Source organism: Falco biarmicus, chromosome 1, assembly GCF_023638135.1.
Source record: "Falco biarmicus isolate bFalBia1 chromosome 1, bFalBia1.pri, whole genome shotgun sequence".
Taxonomy (NCBI): Eukaryota; Metazoa; Chordata; class Aves; order Falconiformes; family Falconidae; genus Falco; species Falco biarmicus.
The window spans coordinates 27213194-27237327 of NC_079288.1; the positions used below are offsets into that span (position 1 = coordinate 27213194).

Consider the following 24134-nt stretch of genomic DNA (forward strand, 5'->3'; position numbering starts at 1 on the left):
GTTTTTCCAGGTCTTGTAGCTGCTGTTTGTATTGGGGTTGATGTGGCTTATTGAGATTTGAAACAATTGTTAGATTTTGAAGATAGGTCACTAAGTTGAGCACTCAGTGGAGATACTACATCTTGGCAGATAATGTATTGTAATGACTTTATTACCTCTTTAAGGTTTTCTCACCATGTATCTTCTTTCAAGGTTGAGGCACTAACTAATGACTTTCGAACAGGTGGTGCTTATAAAAGGTGACAGTTAAGAGGCTGGAAACTAAACATGGCTTTTGAGATTGTGCTGAAGGGGCACCCAGCTAGATGATTTTAGTGTTGAGTTTGGGTATCATACAGTGGTGGAAGAAGACTGTGCTCCTCTGGATTAGGAACAGTTGCAGCTATTGGAAGTCTCCCAGGATCTGGAAGCATCTCCCTGTCAGAAATAACTTCTGCAAAGTGAATATGTGCATGGGGGAGATGAACATTGTGCATAATCCTTATTTGTCTGTGTTTCACATATAGGCAGTGTTTAGCTGCCATGAGCAGACCTGTCACTGGTGAATAATTAAGATTTTATATGAATTGATGGCTGGTTCATAGGTTGGTTCATTAGGTCAATATTTTTTCTCTGCTGTGTTCGTTTACTGTGCAGTGCATTTTAGACCTTAGTGAGCAGCGGTTTGTCAAATCAGACTCCACGGGGCAGCTTGTCTGCTGCGTGTCTGCCTCTGGTAGATAGTAGAAGGCTCATTTCTAGTCTTCTGTCAGTGGCAGACATTAGCATTGGAGATGTACAATTGCATTTGTTTAAAATGTGATTGAGGTTTTTCTTTATTTAAAGGCCTCTCTTTTTGAGTGTCTGTGTTAACCCTGCTGATCCTGTGTTTCATTGCAGAACTACCCATGAGTTCTTGTTTGGTGCCCTTGCTGAACTTGTAGACAATGCCAGGTATGTACCTGAAAGTGCCTAATTCCCAAGGTGAATTCAGTTAAGATTTAATTAGCCTGTCTGTCTATTGAGCTTGAACACTTTTCACTTCTAGTAGACTTAACGAAAAATATAAAATAGAAGACTTCTGTGTAGCTTAGTATGAATATTTCCCTTGGTCCTCTTATATCACCATATCTACCCCCTGGGGAAAAAAAAAGTATTATTCCTGAAAAGATAAGTTTGACTTGGTCATAGAACAACTCATATTGGAAGGGAGATTGTTAGAAGTCACACAAAATAAGTCTGCCTTTTTGTTTAAAGAAATTGGTAAAATAATAATTGCTGGAGCTCTCTTAAGATACCTTAGATAATCCATGACTCTTACTATCAAGTATGGTGGTAGGATGAAAATGAAATAGAAGCAGGATGCTGAAAAATACAGCAGGAACAGTTAGAGCTATTGTGATGCTGGAGAAGAGGCTTGATATTTGGAAGTTGAATTTTTTAGGCCACGTTTCTCAGGTTTGCGTTTGGGAAGCCTTGCATACTTATCTCTTGAGCTGCACAAAATGTTCTGATGAGGCATTATGGAAATATTTTGGGATAACTTTCTATGAAGCATGAATTGTCACACTATGTGGTTTGTAATGTAAGGAGTTGAAACTGGAAGATTTCTGTGTAGGAAAAAACAGCCATGTGTGCGCCTGCACTGTTGCCGTTCTCTTAACAGCAGCATCCTTGAGATCGGTGGGTGGTTTTCTCTTCAACCTCTTGGTTCCTTCTCTGACAAAAGAGAGGTTGGCCTTCTGGGAAGAAGGTAGTGGTACTTGGCTGGAGATACCAAGAAAAAGTGACTTTGGAATTTGGGAAACAAGGTTTTGTTATAACATGACAACTGCACTCTTCTGATCAGCAAACCAAGGGTATGTGACAATCTACATGAAAAATAAATTTTAAAATGGTTTTGAGAAGAGGGAAGTAGTGCTGTATATGCTGCTTTTTCAAACACAGAGGAGGGTGCACAGTGTATGAAGAGCTTTACTTAAATGATCTTGTAACAACATGAAAGTTTCCTATGACAACCTTGAATGTATTTGGATGGAGTTTTATGTGAGTTCTTAAACTTACCATCAGCAGCTTGACAGAAAAAATGTCAGTATTGTTTGTTTCATACAGGAGGGAGCTCAGAAGTGTGTGCTTATTTGACACCCCCGCCCCCCTCTTGTTAAAAAGCCAGTGATACTGTAGTTGTGTGGCAGTAATGTCTTGTGCTGGAGTTTGAGTTCAAGTAGGAAAAAATAGAACAATATGTCTTTTAACTTGTCTGTTAGTGCTGACTGTGGGGCCTTTGTGGATTTTGATCTGTGCAGCCAGTGCATTTTGGAAAGTATTGCATGTGTCTGGATTTTAACATCTTTACTATTTGACATTTGTATACTGATAGTGTTTTTATTGCTTTGTAGAGATGCAGATGCCACGAGAATAGATATTTATACTGGTAAGTAACTCCTGCTGTTTCCTTGCATGTTAGCAGTTAAGTCAGTAGTTAACGTAGATTTAGGCTGCATATGTGTCTTGTACTTGGTAAAGTAAGAGTGAGGGTGTTTGAACACAGCATTGTGCATAGCTTTGGGCCCCTCACCAGACAGACATTGAGGTGCTGGAGCATGTTGAAAGAATGGCACTGGTGAAAGCTGCTACAAAGAAGCTGGTGAAAGGTCTGGAGAACAAGTCTTACAAGGAGTGGCTGAGGGAACTGGAGTTTTTTAGTCTGGAGAAAAGGAGGCTTGGGAGACCTTATTCCTCTCTCCAACTGCCTGAAAGGAGGTTGCAGTGAGGTGGGAGTCAGTCTCTTTTCCCAAGTAATGAGCGATAGGACAAGGAGAAATGGCCTCAAGTTGTGCCAGGGGAGTTTTAGTTTGGCTATTAGGAAACATTTCTTCACTGAAAGGGTGGTTGGGCATTGGAACAGGCTGCCCAGGGAGATGGTTGAGTCACCCTCTACATGTATTTAGAAGATGGGTAGGTGTGGTGCTTAGGGACATATTTTAGTGGTGAAATTGGCAGTATTAGGTTTATCGTTGGACTCGATGATCTAAAAGGTCTTTTCCAACCTAAATTATTCAATTATTCTACTGTCTGTCCTGTGCAAGGTGCCTGTTGTCTTTCAAAAAATAGTACCTTTACAAATAACTTGGGCAAGCACTTAGATCAGCCTTCAGCTGAGGTCCGGTAAAGTGAGTAGCTGTTTATACTGGATGCTTAAGAAACCTGCTTTTACAATATACTCTTGTAGCATATACTTAGGCACAGATTAAAGTACAGGAGAAATTCTAGTTATTCTGTTACAAAAATCTGGTGCTTCTTCTTACAGCTTAGCCATATTGGGGTTGTGAAAGTCCTCTTTGTTGTGTTACTTCTGTCATGAACGCTGATTCCATTTTATGGAACTTTCAACTTTTGCTTGTGGGAGTAGTGAATAACTCCTGTCTTGTAGAGCGACGGGAAGACCTACGAGGTGGATTCATGCTGTGTTTTTTGGATGATGGAACGGGAATGGATTCAAGTAAGTGACAGGAAGTTACACTTGCATTTTCAAGCTGAGGTTTCATGTTATGGCTTAAGCTGAATTAACAACTTGGTTCTGTTGAAAGGGGCATGTTCCGTGCCTGGATACATGTTCCTGCCTCTCCACTGGCTCTTTCACACTGTATCATATATCAAACTATTCACCTGTTCAGTTGCAGAAAACTAATCTGGCCAAAAGAAAACTGGTTTGCTCCATTATAGAGTTCAGTCAGCCTGGCCTGTGGTTTTCCAGTGCACCAAAGTTGGCCTTGGGGATGGAGGGAGAATAGTGTAGCCAGAAAAGGGAACACACACAAGCTTTGATGGACATAAGCCATTGTCCCATTAGAGGCTCCCAAGCAGTTAGTGTATTTCCGCTCTAATAAAAAAGTGTGCCATGGCTGAAACTGAAAGCTTTGAAAGCATTTTGCCTTTTTTTCATCATTGGCATTGTGATTGAAATCAATACTTTACAATATAAAATCTCCTAAGATTTTAGGACACTTTTTAAGTGTGAGAAGAATGTAAGAAATGTACTTCTGCCTTGTCGTAAGAATTGATGTAAATCCGTGTTGTACCTAGCAGGAGAAGAACCTTCTTGCTTTGCTTTAGCATCAGTGAACAGCACTGTCAAGCCATGACACTTTCTTTCTGTCTTAAAGTTGGGTAAATCCTGTGAGGAGCTCTCTACTGGGCAGAAAAGTTGGGTTTAACTGGAAGGTTTTGGAGAAGGTGGGGCAGATGGGTAAATAAGCATTGGCTAACATTTTTGTTCTGATCCCTTGGTACTTTAAGATCGTGTGGTATTGTTGTGGTTTAATGTAGGCAACTAAGCCCCACACAGCTGCTCACTCAGTCCTCCACTGGGATGGGGGAGAGAACTGGAAGGGTAAAAGTGAGAAAACTCATGGGTTGAGATAAAGACAATTTATTAAGGAAAAGCAAAAGCTGCGCACACAATCAAAGCAAAACAAGGAATTCATTCACTGCTTCCCATTGGCAGGCAGGTGCTCAGCTATCCCCAGGAGAGCAGGGCTCCATCACGTGTAACTGTTATTGGGAAGACAGACTCCATCACTCTGAATGTCCCCCCCTTCCTCATTCTTTACCCCCAGCTTTTATTGCTGAGCCTGACGTTATATGGTCTGGAATATCCCTTGGGTCAGTTGGGGTCGGGCATCCTGGCTGTGTCCCCTCCCAGCTCTTTTTGCCCCCCAGACTGCTTGCTGAGGTGGGGTGAGGAGCAGACATGGCTCTGACTCTGTGTAAGTGCTGGTCGTCAGTAACTAGAACATCCCTGTGTTATCAACGCTGTTTACAACACAAATCCAAAACACAGCCATGTACAAGCTACTGTGAAGAAATTTAACTCTATTCCAGCCCAGACCAGTACATTCTCAACCCCTTATTCCATACCATTTACATCATGCTCAGGTCACGTATTATCCAATACATCCTCATTAACCACTCCCTCCCTCTTCACATTCTTTGATATATACACAGATATCATTCCCTTAGTCTATGGACCACCCCTGTGAAATGTCTGTTAAATGTCCATAAATGTCCACAAATGCCCACTGAGTTCATTTAGTCCATGAATTTGTGCTCAATCTGTTACAGTGATTGCTCAGGACATGAGAGGTAGTGTGTTACATGGAGTTAGTGGGCACTGAAGCCCAGGTCAGGTCACTGCTGCATTTGCACTGCTTCTTGGTGGTTCCTACTATAGTAATTGCATAACATGTAACTCAAATCATGTGTTACAACAATTTAAAGGTATTTCCATTACAATCTTTACCCCGGTCCCATTGGGCCAGGTCATAGGATTTAACATTGCAATGAACTTCCCCTTGCCCCTGCTTCAGCTTGGACTTATCCATGGACTGCAGTCCCTGAGGGTTGTAACTGCTCCAAGTGGAGCCTTATCTATGAGTCTCTTCAGGGGCATACCTGCTGTGGTGTAGGCTTATCCACAGCCACAGTTGCTTTGAGGTGCATGTGCTCCAGCACAGTCTTGTCCATGGGCCACAATGCCTTCAGAGATACTCCTGCTCCAGCGTGGCCTTGCCTTCAGCGACAGTTCCTTCAGGAAGGTACCTGCTCCAATGTGGCCTTATCCGTGGCCACAGTTCCTCCAGGGGTGTACCTGCTCTGTTGTGGGCTTATCTGTAGCTTTGAGGTATTCCAGCGTGACCTCATTCACAGCCACTGATGCTTCAAGCTGTACTTGCTGCAGCATGGACTTATCCTCAGGTCACAATTCCTTCAGAAGTATACCTGCTGCAGCACAGGCATAACCATGGCCGCAGACACTTTGAGATGTACTTACTCTGGCATGGACTTGTCGATGACTGCAGACACTTCGGGGTGTTCTGCTTCTGTGTGGACTCATGCACAGGTCAGAGTCCCTTCGATTCAGGTTCACGCTGGAGTTCCAGCCTGTCCAGTATAGCAGCATAGGAACAGCAGCCATGCCCTGGCCATCTGCCAGCCCAGGCATATCAGCACTGCTGTTGTCAAAATGTTCCCAGGCACAGCAGAGTCAGATTATAAGCAGTACAGCAAGCAATGAAAGCAAAAGGCAGCCGCTAACAAGCACTAGATTCTACCATACAGTAAGGCAAGCAGAGGAGCCTGCCAGTTACAATTTATACTGGTTATTGCTGTTCAGCTACTATCTAGCATATCCAATCAAATCTGTCGTAATCTCAAACCCTTTGAGCTCCATGTTGGGCGCCAAAAAGGGTTGTCGTGGTTTAACCCCAGCTGGAAACAGCGGCTCGCTCAGTCCTCCACTGGGATGGGGGAGAGAACTGGAAGGGTAAAAGTGAGAACTCATGGGTTGAGATAAAGACAATTTATTAGGAAAAGCAAAAGCTGCGCACACAATCAAAGCAAAACAAGGAATTCATTCACTGCTTCCCATTGGCAGGCAGGTGCTCAGCTATCCCCAGGAGAGCGGGGCTCCATCACGTGTAACTGTTATTGGGAAGACAGACTCCATCACTCTGAATGTCCCCCCCTTCCTCATTCTTTACCCCCAGCTTTTATTGCTGAGCCTGACGTTATATGGTCTGGAATATCCCTTGGGTCAGTTGGGGTCGGGCATCCTGGCTGTGTCCCCTCCCAGCTCTTTTTGCGCCCCAGACTGCTTGCTGGGGTGGGGTGAGGAGCAGACATGGCTCTGACTCTGTGTAAGTGCTGGTCGTCAGTAACTAAAACATCCCTGTGTTATCAACGCTGTTTACAACACAAATCCAAAACACAGCCATGTACAAGCTACTGTGAAGAAATTTAACTCTATCCAAGCCAAAACCAGTACAAAGTTTAATTCTGTTTATTAATGCTATGAAAATACATTAACTTTTTTGATATAAAGGTTTGAGACCTGCATGAAGGAATTTATTTTGAGCTCTAGATGCTTTCTGTATATTCTCAGGAATGCAATTGGTGATGCTAAACAGGTCTTCTGAGAGTGCTTTTCTGTCCACCAGTGGAACTGAAGGAAGCAATTAAGCCTCATCCATAAAACAATTTCAGAGGCTTAACTGTGGCCTTCTCACAAGCCTTTGGATCAGGGGAAAGAAATACAACCTTTGCTGCATGTCTTGAAAACTACATGTTTCTCTCTGGATCAAGAGTGGAAGGTGACAAATGTCTGTTCTAATGCTGCAGAGTCTAACAGCAGCTTTTATGCTGTTATTTCTCCCATATTATTGATTTTGTGACAAAGTGGGATTTAAGTGTTGCCTAAGTATTAAGTTGCTTCTTTTGACTGATCTTTCTGCTAAATCTTGAAGGATTTTATCCTGAGTTTAGTAGTCTGAGTTACTCTGTAAAGGAGATTGGCATGTACTGTGGGTTGTAGCACTATACATCATATACAGCAAATATCATATAATTTCTGTCATTTGCCTGTCTGGATGCTTGCATCGGTGTGGTTCATTCTGTGTATGAAAAAACCCATTTTTTTAACTAATTTTAAATAGGCTATGAAGTTCTCTTTTCCCCTTTCCAGGACATTGCTTTTCAGAATGTAAAACCTGTATACAACTTTGTTTAGTACTTTCAAAAAAAAATTACTTCTTAATTTTCAGTAGTCTGAGACATTGTTTTGATGCAGATGCATGACTTTTAACACTCAGTGGTCATAGTAAGCTTGATATGCATTTGAAAGTGTCATGGTTTAACCCTAGCTGGTAGTTAAGCGCCACGCAGCTGCTAGCTCACTACCCTCTCACTCAGAGGGGTGGGGAGGAGAATTGAGAAGGAATGTAAAACTTGAGGGTTGAGATAAGAACAATTTAATAAATGAGATAAAATAAACCGAGGAGGACAAAATAATAACAATAACAGTTATAATGAAAAGGAGGGAGAAGGGGAGAGGAATGAAATCCAAAGGGAAGGGAGAAAATAAAACAGGTGATGTACCAACTGCTCACCACCCACTGACCGATGCCCAGACAGTCCCTGAGCAGCAATCGGCAGCTCCAGCCACCCCACGCCCACCCCCTAGTTTATGTACCAAGTATGATGTCCCATGGTGTGGAATACCTCTTTGGCTAGTTTGGGTCAGCTGTCCTGGCTGTGTCCCCTCCCAGCTCCCTGTGGCCCTCCAGCCCTCTACTGGCAGGGCCCAAAAAGCTAGAAGGTCCTTCACCTAGTACAAACACCACCCAGCAACAACTGAAACCATCCATGTGCCATCAACATTGTTTTTACACCAAATCCAAAACACAGCACTGCACTGGCTACTAAGAAGAAAACTAATTCTATCACAGCCAAAATCAGGACAGTATGTCAGTTGACCAAGGGCAGCCAGGTAGAAACTTGATTTCCTGTACTGTTTGCCTGTCAACATGGACAAAATTGGCTGGGGAGGGTCTGTAATTCTAACTCCCTACATGGGCCTCTCTCTGTTTCTGTCTCTGGCTGTAGGGGTTTGAGTTTTAATTTCCCATAATGCAGGATCTACCAGTTTAAAAACATCTTGAAGATCTCTTATCTGAAAGCTGATTTTAGGAGATATCAGCAGAAAACCTTTTATTGGACTTTTCTCCCTTCTTATTTTGAAAACAGCATCAACATCCATACAGACCTTCCTTTCACAGAGATCAGAGCTTGGGAATGTTTTCTTTTTCTGCATAATAGTTTTAATTAAGGATTATTTTTATTGTACATAAAGCTGACATTGAAAAGAATAACTAGGTGACTTGCTGTAGTGCTCTTGGAGCCCCAACTAACATGATCTTCCTGAGCACACTGAAAGGACAGCTTAGAAGGCTGGGTGAGACGTCATCTGGGAGCATGAGTAAACGAATCCAGGTATCTCTGGGTGCTTTCACACAGAGGGAAGAGCTGAATGGCTTAAATGAACAGTTGCATTAACACATCCTCTGTGTTACTCTGTCCTGTTGCTGTTCTCTCATTGGTCTTGTCCTGTGTTGGACAGCTAGATCTGTCTGGTAAGCTGTGAAAACAGAGGAGAGTATAGCAAGGCAAGGCAATAGGCCAAATTTGAGTCCTCTGATAGCTCCTGAGCGTCAAGCCAAATGGCAGCTCCTCAACTAAAGTTAGCGGAAAGTATAAGTGATTAGCATTTCTAAAACCTAGTTGTGTTTGTCAAGTAGCTCCTACTACAGTTCCATTGAGAACTTGCTGCATTGGCTCTCCTAATGGTCACTAAGGATTGTGTGGTTTGAAAATTAAAATAGGTTTGTATTCAAGCTGCAAACATCTTATGCAGTAAAGTCATAAGTTATCAAAAGATCTGAGGATTCAGTGAGGCTGCAGTACTGGTCTTTTCTATAAAAGTATTGTGTCCCATAGGGAGATATTAGGATGATAGTACTGGCCCAAAAGTTTGGCTTTTTCATAAGGAACTAAATAGGAGTCAGTTAGAAAAACAAACAACAGATCTCATGCAGCACATCTTAGGTCAGGATTTTCTATACTGTCAGGGGTATCACTACTGAGGATACTTAGGCTTGAGAATTTTATCTGCTGCTTGGGCTCTGAAGGTGCTGCATGAATTTAATGAATCAACTTGTGGGTTGAAAAAGTATAACAACTTAATTTAGGAAGTGATCTCTAATTGTGTTCTTCAAGGACTGAAGAAAAGTCTTTAAGCTGCATTTTAGAATCAGAACCATAGAACAGCCCAGGTTGGAAGGGACCTCAAAGATCATCTGTTCCAACCTTTCGTCAGAAAGGGAGCCTAGATGAGATGATTTTGTACCCTGTCCCATCTCATCTTGAAAACCTCCAGCGATGGCAACTCTACCACATCCCTGGCGAGGTTTGTGATTGATTGTTCTCACTCTGTAATTTTTCTTTCTTGTATTGAGTTGAAACCTCTCCCAGTGCAACTTGTACCCGTTGCCCCTTGTCTTTTCCGTGTGGCTCCTTGTGAAGGGAGAGCCTTCATCCGCTTTGTAGCCACCCTGTAAGTACTGGAATACTGTGATGAGATTCCCCCAGACCCCTCTTTTCTCCAAGAAGAGACCTAGCTCCTTCAGTCTTTTTGCATAGGGCAGGTTCTTCGCACCTTTGATCGTCTCCTTTGGACCCTGTCCGGTCTGTCTGCATCTTTCTTGAATTGAGGAGACCAGAACTGGACACAGTACTCCTGGTGTGGCAGGAGGGATAATTTTCTGTACTTGAATCGGGACTCCTCTAGTGTATTCTGAGCTGGAGAACTTGAAAATAAAGAGAGGACTCTCCTGAATGGGTGAAGCCAGGTGACTTCAGTGGCTATCTTGTGACCCATAGTGGGGGAGCGGGCAGCTGCCTGCAGGACTGTCAGCAGTGTGTTGTGTGTCAGCCAGCCTGTGCTGCAGAAGCCTGGCTGTCGCTCAGGAGGATGCTCTGTTGCTGTCCTGGAGGACCAACAGTCAGGAATTAAACAGCTCTGCCTCCCAGTTCTTCATCCCAGGCATCTGATGTTTCTGACCAGGAAAGGTTTTATCTGTGCCCTTGATTCCTTTTCTTGGGCTCTGAAGATCAATCTGCCATCTTGGGGCAAATTCCTTCAGATTGTTTTTTCTCGTCTGTTTGGCATAGAACACATCACCCCCCATTTTTGTTGCCAGGGGGTTTGGGTTTTTTTTAAATCAGTAACTCAGACACCACAAAATGAAAACAGTGTGACTAAAATAGCCTTAAGTGAAATTCCCTCCAGAGTGCTAACTCAAAACAGCTGGAAAAAATTTGTTTGTACCTTGATTCTTGGGAGGAGGTAAAGATTAAGTCTCTTCCAAAGACAACAAGCCTGGAGCAGACAGAGATGATCCCAAGTAGTCCCCTCTGCTCAGCATCATCTTTGTCCCTCTGCCCAGAAAGAAGAATCTTTATAGGGTGCTTTCGGACGTCTAACATTGAGTGATAAACCCTATGGTCACCATTTCTGAGAGAGGAATTGCTTCGCACAATTTACCCTTTTTAGGCTTTTCTTAAAACCAGTTGCTGATACAACTTTTTGTATAGCAGAAGGGTTCCACTAGCCTTCTCAACCCCACCCCTTTTCTGACCAGTCTTTAAAACTGACACCAGTAGTAGTAATAATACTATTATCATCATCAATATCCTTACCCAGATCTCAAATATGAAGGAATCTAACATTTACTTTGTTTAGCTAGAAAACACTATAGTAGGTTGAAGGAAAGGAAGAGGTGCTGTCATGCAGTGAAAGGTTAGGTTTGAAATAGTTATAGACCTCTGTTATGAACATACTGAATTGAGGCAGCGAGGTGCTTGCACAGTTGTTCTCCTGTGTTTTCACCCTTGTAATTTGTGGCTTTAAATCTGAGTGTCATTTCAATGGAAAAGGGCATTCTGACACCCACCTCAGTGATTTTGTGTTAGAACAGTGGTTTAGTGCTGAACGTCTTACTGTAAAAACTCCGCACTAGTGGAGCGGGGTGAGTCTCCTGTATGCTTAAATCCAGCTTTTCTACCGGCTCAGCCTCCGCATAGCTGGCTGGTGGCGTGAGTGATGTCCTGTGCTCACAGCTTGTGTACGCATTTGAGGACTGTAATTGTTGTTAGCCTTCCTGTTAAGGCACTTTGTGTTCCTTGTCTGGAATTGCATTTCATTTCTCCCAGCAAACTCCATGGTGAAATGATTGCTATCTCTTGGGGGAAGGGAGAGGAATTGTTCTGTCTTATGGATGATATTAAAAGGCTTTATGCCTTGAACAATAGAAAGGCTTGGACTAAAAATGACAGAGAGCCATCATCTAATTTTGTCCTCTGCTAATAAAATACGCCATTAATTGCTGTGGTACTTGATAGTACTGCCTTTTTGCCCACAGTTGTCCTGCTGTCAGTAGTCCAGCAATCTTCTGCAAAAATTAACTTTTGTCTTATTGGTGTATTCATTAATCATAGCGTTCGGTTCAATGCCATGAAGAAAAAGTAATGTTTATCCCAAATTCAAGACGTTTTTTGCAGTACTGACTTAAGCTCTAGTGCCAATAGTTTCAAATCTGTGGTGTCAGCAGTGCAGCAGACCTGCAGTGTCCCAGGGTGTGTTTTGGTTTATGAGCACGTTGATAATTGCAGTGGACACAACAGATCATCTTGTGGACATTTTTTTTTCAAAATAAATGTCTTCGTACAGGGCACTGGACTAGTCTGAAACTTGAAACTGTTTTTGTCAGCATGATGGCATCTGTACAAAGCTTTTGATAATGTAAATGCAATTGAACAGTGTGTATCTTACAGGCCTGTATGGTAGAGCTTCAGGATGAGACCTTGGCTTGGGCTTCTGGCCTCTTCCATGCTATAGTATTTGTGCTAATTACAGTGGTGAATAAATAGTGAAAAGATATGTGTGTGCATCTGTATATTAAAATAAACTTTTTTTGTTCCCTGTCTCTCCTTCTAGATGAAGCTGCCAGTGTTATCCAATTTGGTAAATCAGCCAAGCGATCACCTGAGTCAACTCAAATTGGGCAGTATGGGAATGGCTTGAAATCGTACGTATAACAAGGCCAGCCTCCTTAGATTATGGAGGCTAGGGTTGAGATAGTAAATGTATTTTTTGCTGGGAGGTATATATCTTTTTTTCCAGAAAAAAAGAAGAAGCAGATGAAGTCTAAATAAAGATACCATGGTTTGGTAGCCAGGAACTCTGTGAACATCTGCTGTAGTTCTTCAGTGATTGAGAAGTCTGTCCAAAGCTGATTACAGTGTTTTGCCATTGTGTTTGCATGATGCAGAGGATACAGATAAGAGCTGGGGAAAAAAAATGAAAGAGCAGGAAACAGAACCTTAATATGGCTATGGCAGCCAGATGGTAAAATTGGAGCAAAATAGTACTGCAGCCTCTCAGTAGGAAGGTTGTCTGGTGCAAGTCAGATGGATTTAAACCTTTTCTGTTTCTCTTAAATCAAACAAATGCATGGAGAAGACAGGGAATGATGGAAAGAATGAAAGGAGTGGGATTAAGTGGCAGAGGAACAGAGACGGAAGGAGATCTTACTGGTTGAAGGGGATTTGCTAGGAAAGAGAAGGGTGTGTGCTGTGGTGAACTGATGTCTTTGAGAAAGTTAAAGGGCTTTTGTGGCTTGCTCTGACTGGCTGTTCTCCTTTACGTTGTTCCATGTGGCTTGATTATTTATGTGCAACCTACAGGGAAATCTGTGTGCCTCTGTTATCTAGGGGAAAGAAAAAAAGGGGATGTGAGGGATCCTGAGATACTATTGATCCAGCTTCAGTGCAGAACAGATCCCAGATCCTTCCTGTGCACTTCTAGGACAGATCTCTGCCCTGTTCTTAACCTTGAGCAAGAAGCATACTGTATGACAGCTGAGAAATACAGACTAAAGCCTAAACGTGCAAAAGGTGGGCTTTGGTATTGAATTAAGCCAATTAAAGAAAACTGAACTGACAGAACGCTAATCCTGCCTTTAATGCAATGTTAACTTTTCTCTGTTAAGGTTTTTTGGATGAGTTGGGTTAGAAGAGTGGGGAGGAAGATGGGACTGTCCCTTTTCATGACAACTAGCTGCTAAGTTGCAGTAGCCGAAGTGTCAGTGAATCTTTCAAGTGAGACATTGGAAAATAAATTGTCTGCCTCCCAGAAACTTGTCTGCTGCTATTCATTCTGTGTACAGCAAAATTAAGTGTGCATTTGCTTTCTCACTTACATTCCTGCTCATATATTTGAAGGCTATTGTCACATCTCACCTTAGTAATTTTTTTAGATTTAGAAAAAAGCCAGCTTTGTTGGTATTTTTAAACTTTCTACATGGTGTGAGCCTGGAACGCTGCACTGTACTTCTGCACCTTTTAATTGTGACTAGTGTTAAATGTTTTGAAATGTTATGAAATTGTCCAGAGTGAGATGCCTTTTGAAAGGAATGTGATGTTCAGTTAGAAATGGTGGTTGCTGTTTAAGCCCTCTTCTTCTGCCTTACCTGGTTTTGGCATCTTATAATTGAACATAATGGCAAGAAAACTCAGCAATGTGGTCTGCTTTCTAGAAAGTGTTGTGCATCAGGTGTAACATGCAGCCTGAAATCTTTCCAGGGGTTCCATGCGGATTGGGAAGGATTTTATCCTGTTCACAAAGAAAAACAACACCATGACTTGCCTTCTCTTGTCACGGACATTCCATGAGGAAGAAGGCATTGATGAGGTTTGCATGTACTTTGTCATAATGAATTAATAATGGTGAATGCTCTCTCAACTGAACTTCCCCAGCTTTCACAGGAGAAGAGTCTATGTCAGTGCCAGTTGCCACTGTGGTTGCATCAGTGTATGGTTTTCTCTCAGCGATACAATTGTGTAGGTTCTGCAAAGTCATCAAAGATTTTTTCCTTTTGGTTTTAATTCTCTTTGAGAAGTCTCTCTAAACTACAAGTTTGAAGGGCTTGTGACAATCGCTTAAAGTTGCTTATGCTGAGTTCAGGACAAGCCCAGACTTCCTTCAGTTTCCTTTTCCCACAAAATTTGAATTTGAGATGTATTTAAATTTATTGCTTTGATTTGATTTTCTGTAAAGAATTAAAGGTGTGATTGAAGTTGCTACCCGTAGGTCATAAACTCCAGGCATGTCTCTTCTTTTGGATCCTTATTTTCTTTTAAATAAAATAATCAGTGTGGTTCTACCTATTGAAAATTTTTATATCTTAATAGATAATTCAGGCATTGTTGTTCTGTATCCAGACTCTTAACATGGAAGTATTTTTGTGCTTGAGTACAAGCATTTTCCAGGCAAAGCCAATAGTGAAAAGTTTTGCATTTGCACTGGGATAGTATCTAAGAAAGCATTTTCCATTGTGATAATGAGGGATCTCTGCAAAGAAGCTGCTGAGGGAGCAATGCTTGCTAGTGGCCAGCTGATGGTTGAAGCAAATTGGGAACAGTGATACAGTTCCCACAGTGGCTCTGGAGACAGAAATTTTGGCTTAACCTCAATTTTAAAGTGAGGACAAGAGTCCCTGTCCTTAATAGGCAGCTTCAGTCTATAATTCTTTGGTTTTGTTCTATATGACATAAAACACCAATAACCTTGCTAGAATCCTATAAAAATAATAGTGAGTTCAGGATAAATATGAGTGACGGATATTTGAGTTCAAGAGAGAAGTTAAGCACAGAGGTTGACATTTTTAAAGAAGCGATGTCCGGGGGGTTTTTTAGTGTTATGGCAATTGTTACAAAAAGGAGGGGGAAAAAATGACATTAAGTGTGTGAGTAGGCAGTACCATACAGGTTATTTGGGAATGGTGCAGTGTAAGACTAGATGTTGTGGGAAGGCAGCGCAGAGGCTGGCAGAGAGGGTTCCTTGAGCATTTGACAGAATTGCAAACCACTGAAAAGCTAGAAAGGACTCTTGCAGTGACTTAGGGGGCTGTCGGAAGGGGTAAGTCTCTCTATGATGTGCAGAAGGGGCTGACTAGAGTCGGTGAGCCTGAGTTGCTTTTGGTACGTTGTGATGTGCAGGTTATTGTTCCCCTGCCAACCTGGAACGCACGAAGCCGGGAGTCTGTGACTGACAACATGGAGAAGTTTGCTATTGAGACGGAGCTAATTTACAAGTATTCACCTTTCAAATCAGAACAGGAAGTGATGGAGCAGTTTAGTAAAATACGTGGTGAGAAGGGTACGTATGGACGATGCTGGTTACAGCCAAGGTGTTTGGGGTTTGGCTGGGATTCACCTGATCAACTTGTTACTTGCTCAGGCACCCTGGTGATCATCTTTAACCTCAAACTAATGGATAATGGAGAGCCAGAGCTGGATGTGACTTCTGATCCCCGAGACATTCAGATGGCAGAAACACCTCCAGAAGGAACGTAAGTGTGATAGGTGTTACAGGCTCTTGGGCTCAGATTAAATTATGTGTAGAGTTTGGCTATATACTGTGTGCATGTGCTTTTTAAAAGCTTCCCTTTCTATGGGAAACTGGAGAATTCAGAAAATCTTTAGCTTGTTCTTTAGCAGTTTGGAATTCATGCATGTAAATGGCCTGCGTGTGTTATGGTAGAGTTTGATGTAAATGCCTGCATTGGCTTGTCTCAGCTTAGTCAAAGCAGCAAACTCAACACCCTTCTTTAAGGACCTTAAAACAAAGGAGCCCTAAGCTATAAGTTTAATTTTCTCCGCTCAACAAAGATGTTTCTGTTGGAATGACAGCTGTCCATGAGTCTGTGCAGTTCTCAAACTGATACTCAGTTTTGTGATTAAATTAATGCTGTCAAAATGCAAAGTGCTGTGCAGATCATCCTCCATGAGTGAATGGTATGGGTGGGTGCAGGTGGGATGTATCGCCATGTCTTTCTGGGAGGAGGGACAGCTCCTCAGCTCCTGGACTTCTTCCCTGCAGAGGAGGAGGGATGTACTCAGAGGGCAGCTGGAGGAGCAGAGGGTCCTGTTCAGGGAGAGCTGGGTGTTTGCTGGGTTGTTCTCTTGTAGCCTGAAAAGGAAAATCTGAGCAGAATTGAGCCAAATGCTTTATTAAACCCCAGAACTCCATGGGCACAACTAGCATGCTTCACCTTTTTTATGAGATTACATGCTTCTACCCTGAAGCGCTTGAATTTCCTCTAGAAATACAGTTTCAAACACTGTAAACCTCGCTATTTCTGTTGTATTAGCTTGATGCTATGGAGAACACAGACGCAGCAAACTACTTGGGGATCTCCATGGATTTTACAGGCTTCTCAGTTTCTTTGGTGCCTGCTGGTGAGCTCTCGTGATTATCATTGATCACTGGAAAGAGCTTCTTCCTCCTGACCTTGTGATACCATTTCTGTGTGTGATGAGTGCAGTTTCTGTCAGAGCCTACTCCTGACTAACCAAAGGGCAAGAGAACGCACTAGCAAGCGGGGCACACAGTGTTAAGTGGTCCAATTTATGGGTTTGACCTTTATTATTCAGCTGTATACAAAACATCCTTCTCATGCTACAGTAATATGTGCATCAGTGTTTTGTAACAGTATTTAAAATGTACAGCTCAATAGAAAATGTCTGTAGAAGACATTGGTAGAAAAAAATTATGTGTAGCTGCAGTGTAGCTGCATGGTAATTAAAATAGAAAGGTCTTCCCTTTTACCTAGGTTTTTTGCAGAAGATTGTCTCTTTGGTGTGTTTTGAAGTAGATGGCTGTGAGTGGAGATGGTAAAATTAACAGTTGCACGAGGTGTGAATCCTGCTGTAGGTGCTTAAAATACATCAGGGGTAGTACAGAGAAGTGTGGGGAGGTGCTTCTGTTGGTCAGTTGGCTCCTAGGTAGCAGTTTACTGGGAAATGAGAGTCTTAGAAGCTTTGTCCATGGAGAAATTTCTTCATTTGGTTTGGATAGGGGAGGAGGCTCTGTGACAGTAGTATGTAATGGCTCTTCTTAATTGGAGGGGAATGAAGGGGGAAAAACTGTGAAGGAAAGAGGAAGCAGAACACAGACTGAAAGAGACTCCAAGAGGAGCACTGACTGAAGAGACACTGATTACTCAGGGGGTGAATTGGTGGAGTCATCTCTGGGCTATGTGGGCCAGACTGGGAGCTGGTAGTCCTACCAGGAAATGCTAAACAAACTGCTCAGTCTCTGTAAGCATCCCTCTCTTGCAGAAAGCCTGAGCGCCGCTCATTCCGTGCCTATGCTGCTGTGCTTTATATTGATCCCAGGATGAGGATCTTCATAAATGGACACAAAGTACAAACCAAACGACTTTCATGCTGCCTGTACAAACCAAGGTGAGTGTTGGACCCAAATTCCGCAAATGTGTGGGACCTTTTGGATTTTCCTTACAGAAGAGGTTTAGCATTTTGCTGTCCAGGTGTATCCTGCATAATTCCATGTTAAAGCAACAGAAACAGATTGTAATAGAATGGGATGTGGGATTGACATTGTGGAAAAAGAGGTAGGTAGTAGAAAATCTAAGCCTTTGAAAATTGAATGAGTAATTTGTGCAATATTACTCCCTTTCAGAGCAAACAAAGCAATGAAGATACCTGTTGTTCAAAATGCCATAACCATACAAAACTGTTGGGTAACTTTTTTAAGTAGGACAAGGAAATAGGTATGGTAGGTGTTAGAGTTATTACTGAAAAGAAACTAGGCTGAGCACTTTGAAACAGTTGCTTTGAAAATTAACTTTTATGTGTAGCTGATCTGGGTTGGAATAGAGATTTGGAAATACCTTTCCCTGTCTTCCTTTTAAATTCCCTTAAACAAAAAATGTGAAATGAGCTGAGGTGTGCTGCCAGTTGGTTTAGCAGGAACTAGAAAAGGTTGTAAGGGTGGGAGGGGAAAGAAAAACATGTATTTAAATCTGCTTGAGGCAATAGTGTTCTTCTGTCTTTAGGAGCACACAGGCTGCATTCTAGATACTTTAACATGGTTTGTCTTAATAAAATAGTAGTAGTTTTATAGAATATTTGTGGATTGTTTTAATATAGCATTTCAGATTGCAGTAGTCTTTCAATAGTATGGGCCTGCTATCAACCCAGCAGATTCTTTTACTGACCACAATCTGATGTCACACCACTGATTGCTGCCCTAAGAGCCTGGCCAGTTTTCAACTTACAGCATGGTTTGTCTGTCAAGCTCATACTTCTTCAGCTTATTAAATGAGAATGTGTGAAATGGTGTCAGAAACTTGCTTAAAGTCAAGAGAGATTACATCCATTGCTCTTCCCTTGTTGACCAAGCCAGTCATTTCATTGTAGAAGGCAGTCAGGAGGTACTGCTTGACTTGCCACTGAAAATCCTGATTTGCTGGGTAGAGAATATGAATTTCTGACTGGGTTTTACTTACATGTGAGTGCCATGTGCTGCTTCCTTTTATGCCACAGTCCAGCAAAAGTACTATGGAGAAAAAGCAGAGGAGGAGGGCACAGGTTTTTATCTCATCAGAAACCATCTTCTTACAAGACTCAGAGGCAGAATGCCAACACTGCTGATAGTGCTAGCATTGTCATGATAATACGACATGGACTAGGTCACCCCATGTGTTCATCTGCCTCATTATCTTCTATTCCAAGTGGTCAGTAGTTGATGCCTGGGGAGGGGTATGAGAATTTTGTTCTATACCATAGGACTGTTTTCTGTTGAAAAGAGGCTGTATTTTCAGACAATTTAGACAGCAGCTCTTCTGGATCCCTATCACAAATTCTGTATCAGCTTTTCATTGGTTTTAGGGAATAGCTGCAGCTGTAGAAGGGGAAATTTGAACTATAACTGATCAGCGATGATAATTCATGACCAATAAATGGTCTGGCTTGGAGGGCAGGAAGGCCCAGCCATAGAAGGAGGGTTACACTGGCTGTGAGATGAGAAATGCTGCAGTATTGTCTCATGACAATGCTCAGGGGACAGTTGTGGTAAATGGAGCTGGTACTGGTGCTGGGGGATGAACCCAGCGCTGGACTAAGGTGTGCTCCATGCTGACACTCATAGGATCAGTGCTGGTGCAGGAGTATCTAAGAAATCTGCTTGTGCTGCATGTTTGCAGACTCCTTGTAGATCTGCTTATGGTGGTAGGCCAATAAAAATTCCCCAACACTGTAAAAGCAATTTACATTTAAAATCCTCACTTCTGCAGCAGAGTAATAAAGACTGTGCAAACAAGGCCTTCCTGTAGAGCACAGTGTAGCCCTTCCTGGACTCCAGGCAATCATTGTAGCCTTACTGGGTCTTTCTGGAGAGTGTCCAGACTGCTTCCTTCTGGTCTCAGACTCCTGATGGCAGATTTGGGCTCTAGAAGCTGTGTGGCCATTGGGACGAGCCATTGAAGCCTTCACTGTGGGTTCTAAGAGCCAGCATAGCCCTTGGGGTAGGTGCCTACACTGTGCCCTGGTTGTGGAAACTCGATCTTTTACCTTCAGACACCTGAGCAGAGCTTAGCCTGCCCTGGGTGGCTCCTTCCCAAGGGAAAACCAGTAAATCAGTCCATTCTGAGAGTGGACTTACTCTTCTGCTACAGAACCTGCTGAGAATCTTCTCCCTGAACCTGCTGAAAAGTATTGCTTATGCCCTGGATTTTCCCTTTAGAGTTGGAGCCAGAGCTCACACATCCCCATGTAGCTGCTGGGCTTTGAGGGCTCTGCAGGTTAATACTATTCCACTGCACTTGACCAGGGACTCCAGTTTGTATGGGGGTGCACGGGAGAAGTGTACCACCATTAAGGTGTTTCTTTAGAGGACAACTGATACAGCAGCAATGCTCAGCTCTTCAACATAGCTGTTTTTTTGCAGAGCCTCAGTAGCCTAGGCCAGGTAACTGTTGAATTTTCCTGGTCCACGAAAGGAATGGGTAGTAGGCAGTGAAGGTTCTCCTCTCTTACAGCCCAAGTGGATGGTGTGCTGCATATGGTATGTATTTAAGGCTCTTTGCTAGTGTTTGGGAAAGTGTCATGATGACTGAACATAAACAGTTGTTCATTTTATTCATATCCTCCTGGTAAAGGTCAGTGAACTACTGTAAGGGAATGCCATTCATCTGTCAGTATGGAGACACCTCTGTGCATCCATATTGTTTGGTTTTTTTAAGAAAGTCTGTTATAAGCCAGCCTGGCATGCAAAGGGCAAGGAATTATCTGATGATGAGCTGACAAATATCTCCTGATTGTGGTCTTTTTACGTACTTCTTGGTGAACTTTGGGCCTGATGTCTTTCTGTTTGAAGTGATGCTTTCATGCCTTATGTTGGGCACTGGTAGGTGCAGCCATTGGCTTGTCTCTCTGCCCTCTGGTCTGCTTTCAAGATCTGTTCAGGAGTATTGCCTTCAGGAGGTAGTGACGGCTCCCCTCCTACAGTAGGGCTGTAAGGCAGATTGCCACCTTCTCTGAAGGAAAAGCTTGTGCAGTGGCTTGTCTGCAGGTTAATGTATTGGTGTTAGAGAACAAAGAATGGAAGTTCAGGGTATTGAAGTGCCTCTACTGAAAACTGAGATTTTGCAGCTGTTCTACTGTTTGTCAGGAATAACAGCTTGTCTCCTGGGTAGGGCACTCATTTTCCTTTGGTCACCTGCCCTTTCTGGAAGCTGTGTTTCTGTGGGTAGAAGCTTCTCCATGCCTTTCTGGAGCCTGTGACGTTCCAGGGGCAGGCTGGGTTTGTGCAGATCCTTCACCAGTGTTTGCAGGTGTGATACCGTGGTACCAGCCTCCCTGGGAATGGTTTGTGTCTCCTGAAGGATTTCTTCCATCTGTTCCTTTCCACAGTAACTTTTTGAGCTTGCTTAGCAGTGTGGGCCATACAGACAGAAGTAACCAGGCCACATGCAAGGGTGTCCTTTCATGAGGGCACTCCATGGCAGTTGTAATGAACATCTGAAAGCTGGGAGAGGGTGTTTTACTATTCCGTCCTGTGGACTTCTTGCCTGTCTGACCTGTTTCTGTATGTCTTTGCTAGATGGGCTGTTCCAGGACACTTCAATAGAGGTTTTCCTGGCTATGGCTGAAGTCTTTTGGTGTTGGAAAAGAAACAGGAGGGCAGGCATGGCGATGGCTCATGATGCCTGTCTGGGACACCCTACAATTGCTTGCACTGCACCCTGTTGCAAAGGGAGTGCTGTCCATAAGGTCCCCTTCAGGTACTGCCTTGCCTCACAAGCTGGTCGTGTTAAGATAATTCAGCTTCATCCTGCTGTTTTTTTGGTTTTTTTTTTTGTCAGGAAAGTCAGGCGGGATATGGATGAGGTAATTTAATTATGCCACTGTGTTGAAAGCAGTCTGGTTTTCAGAATGTGTTCTTTCTCTTGGCCCCAGGTAGCTTTAATTGCCCTTAAGTAGATTTGAGGAGATGGCGCCACCAAAAACCTGAGTCTGCATCTTGTAACATGGTTACTCGGTGATTTCTGGAAGAGTTACCACTTGCCTGCTTTTTCCCCAGTGAAAAGATCCTTTTGAATAGCAGAAAATCAGTTTAGTAAACACAGAGTTGTATTTAAATGGACTGTGCTTGTGGCGTGAATTTTCTGGATCTGAGACAAAGGGATTTCTGTTGGTGAAATTGCTTCTGACATCAGTATCAACATCCATGTGTGCTCACCCACAGAAACATACCTAAATGAAATTTTTCATCTGTGCAAGGTGATTTCTCATGGATCCTGATAGATTATCTCTTATTTCAGGGTACCTTGTCTCTCACTGGGATATAAACGTGTTTCCTCCTACATTAATTAATGAGTTGGTCAATCAAGCCTTACATCATTATGTGTTTCTGCCTCTCTCTGTAAAAACAGCATTTCTAGTGGCTTTGGCTTTGGTAAATGCTGAAGAGGCTTATTTTTTCATGAAAAAGTTATTTGGGATGGGATTTTCCTCTCAATACATCCCAAACCTTGTGTCTTAAGGCAGTTTGAGTTCCTGCAGGCTCTGATCATCCTTCTTGGTGTTCTCATCTCTTCCCCAATTATGTGCCTCTGCACAGAGGTGACAGGCTCTGTAGCAATCAGACTGTGATCGGCATTTGGCATATTATGATATAGGGAAGGTGAAACAAGCCACTACAGCTCAAGCACAGTTTACAAAGTTGTGAGTCAGATGTGTAGCATACAGAAATATCGTGAGAGCTTACAAATGAAACTTGAAGCTCCATTCAGAGAGTTGCTCTGCTACTTAGAGGCTTTCAGCTAGCCCTGCATGGAGGTGGGCACTGTCAGACTGCACCTGTGGACAGCTGTTTGCAGGAGAAAAGAAGGGTTGTTTATCAGTAGTGGGAGATTTTTGAGAAGCTTTCCATATGTATTCACTCCTCCTTTCTACTTCTGAAGAAGTTATTCCTGTAAACTTTGGTATTTCCTCCAAGAATATGGATATATTTTGCCCCTGCTGGTTAAAGCAGAAGAGGGTATTGTGGTTGTAGCTACTATTAAAGCATCTTTGACTTAAAATTTTTTGCATAACTGCATCCAAAAACGCCCAGTTCCTGATATGTATACCTCCTTTTCTGTATATTGAATCTATCGAGAAGAGTAGAGTAGTAAGCGGACACCTTATTCTCTCATACAGTGATGAAACCTTGGTTTGACCTTACTGCTGAGCTTGCTGATTAATAAGTTTTGATCATCACAGGATGTACAAGTATACTTCAAACCGTTTCAAGACCCGTGCAGAGCAAGAGGTGAAGAAAGCAGAGCACATGGCGAGGATAGGTGAGTCTTCGGGGTATGCATGCATCCTCATTTTACTGTAGTGAAGGAAAGAACTGAAAGAGTCTGCCTTGCTGATTATGACCTGAAATTGCTTGCTTCTGTGGTCATTATGATTGCTCAAGAAATTTGTTGTTAGAGCGACTGCAGATGACCCAGACTTACTTCCATGTAATGGAAGGAATGCATTGTTCCCTAAGACCACTTCCTCTGGGAAATACATGTACAGAATAACCCTTAGAGTCACAGCTGTCCACCGTTTTCTCCATCAGAAGCCTGGCTAAACCGTCACACTGTTACCCTGCAGTTCTGCTCCCACCTTTTGCATATCATTAGCTTTTGGTCCTGTTCTCCTTCTGCTCCTTTCCTGTTGAGGCAGTTGTTCAAAAAACAGATTTTTATTCTGTCACTTGATGTAAAGTGATGGGTCTGGGTGTATAGGGGCGTCCTGGTTTGTTTCTTGGGTCTTTCTCACCTTCAGGACTTGCCTTTTGTCCATCTAGTCTTCCCTTCCTATGAAGCCTTGTAGTTCTCAGGAGAAACCCAATTTGACATTTGGATAGTCAGCATATAGAAATTGTATAGACATACAAATATAGCGTATAACTTCATTAAATTTGCACAAATTTACCATACAAAGTGGTCTCAGTAACCCCTGATGGGGAAACGCTGTAGTGAAGGATGAATCTTGGAAGTTGTAAGACATGTTGACCCGTATCTTCTGATAGGTTTCACAATTCTCCTTCATAAATAATCAGAGGCATGTGTCCTCTCCCTGTGTAAGAGCTACTCCAGGCACATATGTATGTGTGTGCAGGTCAGCTCTACAAGTGATGGTGCAACATTCAGCTTGTGCAGTCATTAAGGGCAGTGTGATTTTGACCCTGCCCAAAGCAAAGCAGAAAAATGAAATTGTGTAAATTGCTATGTTCCCTATTCCTCCTTTATGAAGTACAACCTCACAAGATAGACTTGAAACTATGAAGTTTAACCAGATTTTATCCTGTGCCTCAGTCCTCATAGATGAATTTATTTTTTAGATTGAGTCCTATA

At 42.7% G+C, this 24134-nt stretch overlaps 1 protein-coding gene across 5 annotated transcripts in view; it reads left to right on the plus strand.

Moving 5' to 3' along the window:
* The window catches only part of MORC2 (MORC family CW-type zinc finger 2), a 49055-nt gene that overhangs the window by 5154 nt on the left and 19767 nt on the right, over positions 1-24134 (plus strand). For 4 of the 5 annotated variants that reach the window (XM_056326983.1, XM_056327000.1, XM_056326962.1 and 1 more), the window contains exons 2-10: positions 880-933; positions 2379-2413; positions 3413-3481; positions 12371-12461; positions 14017-14125; positions 15433-15592; positions 15674-15785; positions 17557-17682; positions 23005-23084. In XM_056326983.1, coding sequence (XP_056182958.1) covers positions 3442-3481; positions 12371-12461; positions 14017-14125; positions 15433-15592; positions 15674-15785; positions 17557-17682; positions 23005-23084 — 718 coding nt within the window. In that variant the 5' untranslated portion in view covers positions 880-933; positions 2379-2413; positions 3413-3441. Of the gene's footprint in view, positions 1-879; positions 934-2378; positions 2414-3412; positions 3482-12370; positions 12462-12572; positions 13330-14016; positions 14126-15432; positions 15593-15673; positions 15786-17556; positions 17683-23004; positions 23085-24134 lie in introns of those variants that run through there. The other variant, XM_056326993.1, reaches the window with a different exon arrangement.